Source organism: Lactuca saligna, chromosome 4 (assembly GCF_052625555.1).
Source record: "Lactuca saligna cultivar CGN05327 chromosome 4, ASM5262555v1, whole genome shotgun sequence".
Classification (NCBI taxonomy): domain Eukaryota; kingdom Viridiplantae; phylum Streptophyta; class Magnoliopsida; order Asterales; family Asteraceae; genus Lactuca; species Lactuca saligna.
In genome coordinates, this window is record NC_136420.1 from 263,353,464 (window position 1) to 263,359,346 (window position 5,883).

At 37.6% G+C, this 5,883-nt stretch overlaps 1 protein-coding gene across 1 annotated transcript; it reads right to left on the reverse strand.

Annotated features, from left to right (window-relative positions):
* Positions 1-3,256: 3,256 nt before the first annotated feature.
* On the reverse strand, positions 3,257-4,979 carry LOC145040617 (uncharacterized). Its single transcript, XM_078988526.1, has 3 exons — positions 4,520-4,979; positions 3,893-4,035; positions 3,257-3,814 (listed from the first exon to the last, which is right to left on the reverse strand). Exons 1-3 carry the CDS (start codon positions 4,977-4,979, stop codon positions 3,257-3,259), a joined length of 1,161 nt encoding a protein of 386 aa, XP_078844652.1.
* Positions 4,980-5,883: the final 904 nt, after the last annotated feature.

Below are 5,883 nucleotides of genomic sequence, written 5' to 3' on the forward strand. Positions count from 1 at the left end.
TCCATGGAGTGTTTAACCCATGGATCCTAGGAAATGAAAGGTCATGGGTATTAGGGTTTAACCCTAATCCTCCACACTATATAAAGATGTCCTTGGTTGGTGAAATTGGCACAAGTATGGTACACTAAGAAGGGCTAGCCAATTTCACTAGAGAGAACCAAATATCCATATTCTCTAAAGTCTTCCAAGGTGTTTTGGTGATTTGTGATTCCATTTGAGGCTTCCACACTATTGGGGCTAAGCTCTTAAAGCTTGAAGACATCAAGCTACATCAAGAGGTATGTATTCTATCTTGCTATAGTCATTGTTTTGTATGCTAGATTAGGATAATACCTTGGATGTTCTTATTTGCATGTATAATAGAGAAAACATAGATCCAAGGTATTTAGGGTTGCATGTACACTTAGGAGTGTTAGAATGCTCATAACCCAACACTTTTACCCATCTGAGGAATGTTAACAAGGGGTAAAGTCTACTTGTGGAAGTCTATATTAATTAAAATAATATTCTTTATGATTAGGCGAGGTTGGTCTTTGTTTGGGATTCGGAGATAGCGAGCACGTGAGATTCTAGACTTTCCACGAGGTGAGTTTTCTCACTATACTGTACCTGGAAGGGTTTTATCGTGTGACCAGAAGGTCGAATATGTTATGACTTGTATGCATTGTATATCATAAGTTAATCGTTTGTATGTGCTATGTATGCTATGCTTGATATGGGCCGGAAGGCATCATGTTATGGGCCGGAAGGCATATATGTTATAGGCCGGAAGGCGTTGTGATGTTGTAACGCCCGGGTTTTAGGGCTAAGCATTTTTGTCAATATAATAGTCTAGGTAAACTCTTGTAACTCTTTTAGAAGTAATAAAGATGAAATATTGAGTATTATGTGAATTATGTGTGTTTATGTGTTTATTATTTAATTATAAATGTATAATTAATAAAGAATAAAAATGAGCGTCAAAATTAAAGTGTGAGATAATCTCGATATCTCTACATAAAGTTGTAGAATATATCTCAAGGTTTCCGTACATATAAAGAACGCCGAAATCCGAGTTATAACGAAGAAGTTATGACCCGTCAAAGTTTCGCAACAGAACCAGCACGATACCAGAAAGCGTAAATAGTGAATTTACGATAGAGCAAGATTTAGCCTTAATGATCTAAACGAAAGTCGTAGAATATGTTCAACTAAGAACATCGATAAAAAGAACGCCCAAATCTGACTTCGTATGAAGAAGTTATGATTTTTCGAAGTTTCGTAATAGTAGTGTATAGCCCGAAATTCGAACATTAGATTGAGCGGTTTTTAGCCGACACGACATAAATGAGAATAGAAGGTCTCGTTAAAAGTAGCGTAACGAGAAAAAGATGGGCGAAAACGGATGTCGGATGAAGAAGTTTTGAGGATTTAACGGACCAATCCTGTCCCGGTCTGTTAATAATATAAAATTTAAAATAGAATCAAAATTAGCCAATGAAGTCTAAACGAAAGTTGTAGATTATGTTCCCACCTTCGCGTGGATATATAGAACGTCAAAAACGGAGCTCGTATGTGGAAGATACAAATTTTTGAAGTTGTAACTCGAATTTGCGAAGCTGGTGCAAAAGGGGATGATGTGGCTCGATCAGGGCCGTAGCTTGCGGATCACGGTCTGGTCTTCGGATTCGGACACATGGCCTCACTACGCCTCGCGTACGAGAGGAACGCCCCGCGTCCGAGTACGCCCCGCGTCGGAAGAAGGCTACGCCCAGCGGACTTCGGATTGAGCGGTTCGGAGGAGTGCCACGATGACCCATCAGCGAAGCGACGCGTGTAGTACGACCAAGCCACTACGCCCAGCGTAGGTACAAGGTATGCCTAGCGTACCAAGGCCTCGCATGCTATAAAAGGGGGCCGAGGGTTCTTCATTTCTCACACCATTTTTCACTTCTCTCTCTACAAGCTTTCTCTCTCTAAGTGCTATAAACCCCCCTAAGCCCTAGTTAAACCCCTAGCACCCTAAGGAAGCCCCAAGGCTCCCAGAGTCCCGAGAAAAAGGAGTTTTTTGGTTTCGAAACGCTGCTCCAATTAAGTTCCGGTTTTTGATAAAATTCGCTATAAGTGTGCCACGCTTACGCAACTTTTAATATAGCTTTCAAATAATTATAGGAATGTTATTAGGTCCTTAAAATAATTATTTGGGCTATTATTATGAGTTATATTGAGTGTTATTAAGGCTTATATTGTACTGTTTATGCTTTTAATCTGTACGAACATGACATCCCGGGTCTCTAACTCGCCGAGTCGGCCACTTAACTCCCATGTCCAATCCGCTTCTACTCGACGAGTTGGGCCACCAACTCGCCGAGTCCCAGGCCAAAATGAAAAATACTTAATTTAAAAATACGTACCATGAACCAGGTACTACACGAAGTGTCGCTTTATTGGGTGGTATGATGGTCCAATGTGTGAACGTTCAAAAGCCATCATACCTGGATTGCTGAGGACAATAAACAAAGTGAAGGCTCGGACCACAAGACTCAAAATTTACCTGTTATGAAGTTGGATTTTCTTTGTGTGTGCTCTATTTTACAAGTAGCTTGGGAATGTAATAGTTTGGGTATGTAGCTTTTTGTTGAAAATGTAAGCTGTGAGTAGTAAGCAGTGTAATCTTTTGGTAAGTTGTATGAAAGTAGTATTTTGTTCAAGATGTAAGCAATGTAATCAATTTAAGACATGTTTTGCAACAAAATGTCAATGGAAGTTATATTTTGTATCTATATGTTGACCATTCCATTTGTGTATGCAATTAACAACAAATTTAAACATTGTAAAATATGCAATTAACAACAAATTAAACATACCATAAAACATAACATCCAATTGTATGATTTAAACATTGTAAAGTACGCAATTAAAATCAAATTAAACATACCATAAACCATAATATCCAATTGTATGATTTAAACATTGTAAAGTGTGAAATTAACATCAAATTAAACATACCATAAACCATAACATCCAATTGTATGATTTAAACATTGTAAAGTATGCAATTAACATCAAATTAAACATACAATAAACCATACCATTAAATTTCTGATATGTTTTTCCCATAAATCAAAAGACATACAGTTTTTCATAACATACTATCAAGTACCAAAAAGAACATCAATGTATCTTCCCACCAAAAGACATCAAGTACATAACATACAATAAACATAAGTATTTGACATGTAAAACCCAAAAGACATCAAACTAGCTTCAAACCCCATCAATTTCCTACTTGGCCCTTGCAAGTTCTAGCATTGTGCCCTTTATTTTTACACTTGTTGCAAGTCACACTAATAAACTTCCTTGTCAACTTCCCACTCCCACTTGCAGCATGAGTTTGACTCCCACTAGCCCCATCAGTTTTACTCCCATTAGCACCATTACCATTCTCTCCCTTCTTCTGGCTTCTCTCCCCTGCAGATTGCCTTCTCTTTTTCTTGGGTCTCCCAGGCTGATTATGGTGGAGAGGAGGGGTGATTTTAATTGGGCAATCACTTATAGGCCACATTGATCTCCCTTTAATAGGCTCTACCTTATGAACATAAGCTGCTTTCCAAGTTTCTAGCCAATGCACCTTGTGGACATAAGTGTGTAACTCTCCAATCTTCTCACCATTATCTGCTTTGTTATTTAGGACAGCTATGACATGTTTACAAGGGAGGCCAGTTAATTCCCATTTCCTGCAGCTGCATACCCTTTCTGCCATGTCAACAACTTGTTGATCCTGCCATGGCCCTTTCACTTGGTATTTGTCTGAACCATTCCACCTAGTTGTGTACTAAGATGCCAAATAGACATTTGTATACATAATCTTTGTTGCAGAAGGAGTTAGAGGCCCTACACAATTATTTTGCACCTTGATGACATTATAGATTCTTTTCATCATGTATTCCCTGATGTACTCCAAGCAAGTTATTAGTGGCTTATCTTGTCCTTCAACCAATTTGTTGTTGAAAACTTCACAAAGATTATTCAAAAGCATATATGATATTGCTCTCCCTGAAATGTTGTCAAAAACAAAGTAAATAGTAAGCAAGATAGTGTACTAACAAAGTAATACACCTCAGGGGCAAATTTGGAAATTACTTGTGAAGTGGCTTCTTGCCTAGTGTTGTAGGGGGATCTACTTCAACCAATTATATGCATCCTTGTCAAATAAGTTGAATTCATTCATTAAGTGCTTGAACTCTTGGACTGTTGTTATTGTGGCACAATTCCACAAGTGTTCTTTGTGTTCATTGGATCTCCATGTTCTCTTTATATTATCATGTATATGCCTGAGACAATATTTGTGCTCAGCACATGGAAACAACTGAGCAATGGATGCCTATAAACCCTGTAAAGGAAATAAAACATAGTTAGTATATTTCATGCAAATATAGTAAATTTAAGATACCAGTTACATACCTTTTGTCTATCACTTATAAATGTGAAGTTTGAGTTTGCATATAGGTCCAGGTCATCTCTTAAAATCTCAAGAAACCATTTCCAGCTTTGAGTATTCTCAGACTCAACAATGGTATAAGCCAGGGGTATATTCCATTGTTTGAGTCTACCCCAACTGCAGTCAATATCTGTCCTGGGAAAGGGCCCTTCATAAATTCCCCTTCAAAACCAAGAAAATCCCTCAGGCAAGCTCTAAACCCTTTCTTCATTCCACCCAGACACACATAAATTCTTTTAAATCTTCTTAAAGTGGCATTGGAGTTGGGTTCAGACTCAAATTCTAACTTCACATTTGTATTTGGATTGGTAGACTGTAACTCGAAGATATAATCTCTACGAACCTCATACTGTTTTCTGTAATCCCCTTGCACTTGTTTTTTTGCATTAGATTTAGCCCTGAAAATCTGATGTATAGAGAAACCCACTTGATATTCCTTTTGTAGTTGCTCTTTAAAAGCTTTCATAGGGATTGTTGGGTTTAATTCAACCTGATCCATTATTTGCTTCCCAATCAACTTTGCAGTTGCAGATCTCACTTTTCTTGTTTGCAATCATCTGTGTTTGTGGTTATATGTTTTAATCATCCAACTACCATCTTTATTTGATCTATAACCTTGTATCACCCAAGGACAAGGGGTGGGTTCACCAACATCACCCTCATTAAAGGCTACATTCCCTTTGAATAAAGCTCTTAACCTTGTTTTGTCGTTTTTCTTGTAGAATATATTCCTCCTGGTTTCCAATGCATGCAATTGTAGTTTTTTCCTTTAACTCCTTTTTAATTTTATATTATTATCCTATCCTAAAAGTAACTTTATGTATCTCCCCTTGAGAGCACCTTGTCTCCTTCCCTAATTCTTTTAATAAAATTCTCCTTTTCCTTTCCATATCAAAACCCTCATCCATTGAATCCCATTGGTCATTATCAATTACATCCAAATCTTCAGGGTCTTTAAGGTCTTCATCACTATCATTATGCATGGGATTTGTTACTCTCTTTTCCATAAATTCAGCTTCCAGATCAACACTCATGTAAAAATCCTTCATCTCTACCTCTACTTCAGGAATTATGTTATCCTCATCTACCCAAAAGTCATTGCATCACTATCCTCCTCCCCATCACTTTTTTCACCATTATCCTCCTCCCCGTCACTTCTTTCATCCTCAGCTACATTATGAGTAACTTCATCTTCAATTCCAACATCCATCTGATAACCCCCCATATCTACATCATCTTCAACTCTAGCATCCTTCTCATAATTCCTCATATCTACATTAGCACTAACTTCATTAACTACCTCCTCCCCTTCCTTCTCTTCATTGAATCCATTATCAAATTCAAAATTAGATTTTAAAATCTGCTGGTACAATCCAAGATCAAATTCATTATCTGCCTCGTCA

Bases quoted from the DNA above. Each gene is read 5' to 3' on its own strand.
- LOC145040617 (XM_078988526.1), bottom strand. From the start codon at position 4,979: ATGGATCAGGTTGAATTAAACCCAACAATCCCTATGAAAGCTTTTAAA. The intron at 4,036-4,519 runs GTTTCTTGAGAT...ACAACATTTCAG, and splicing joins AATACTCAAAGCTGGAAATG to GGAGAGCAATATCATATATG. The intron at 3,815-3,892 runs GTGCAAAATAAT...TTGGCATCTTAG, and splicing joins GAATCTATAATGTCATCAAG to TACACAACTAGGTGGAATGG.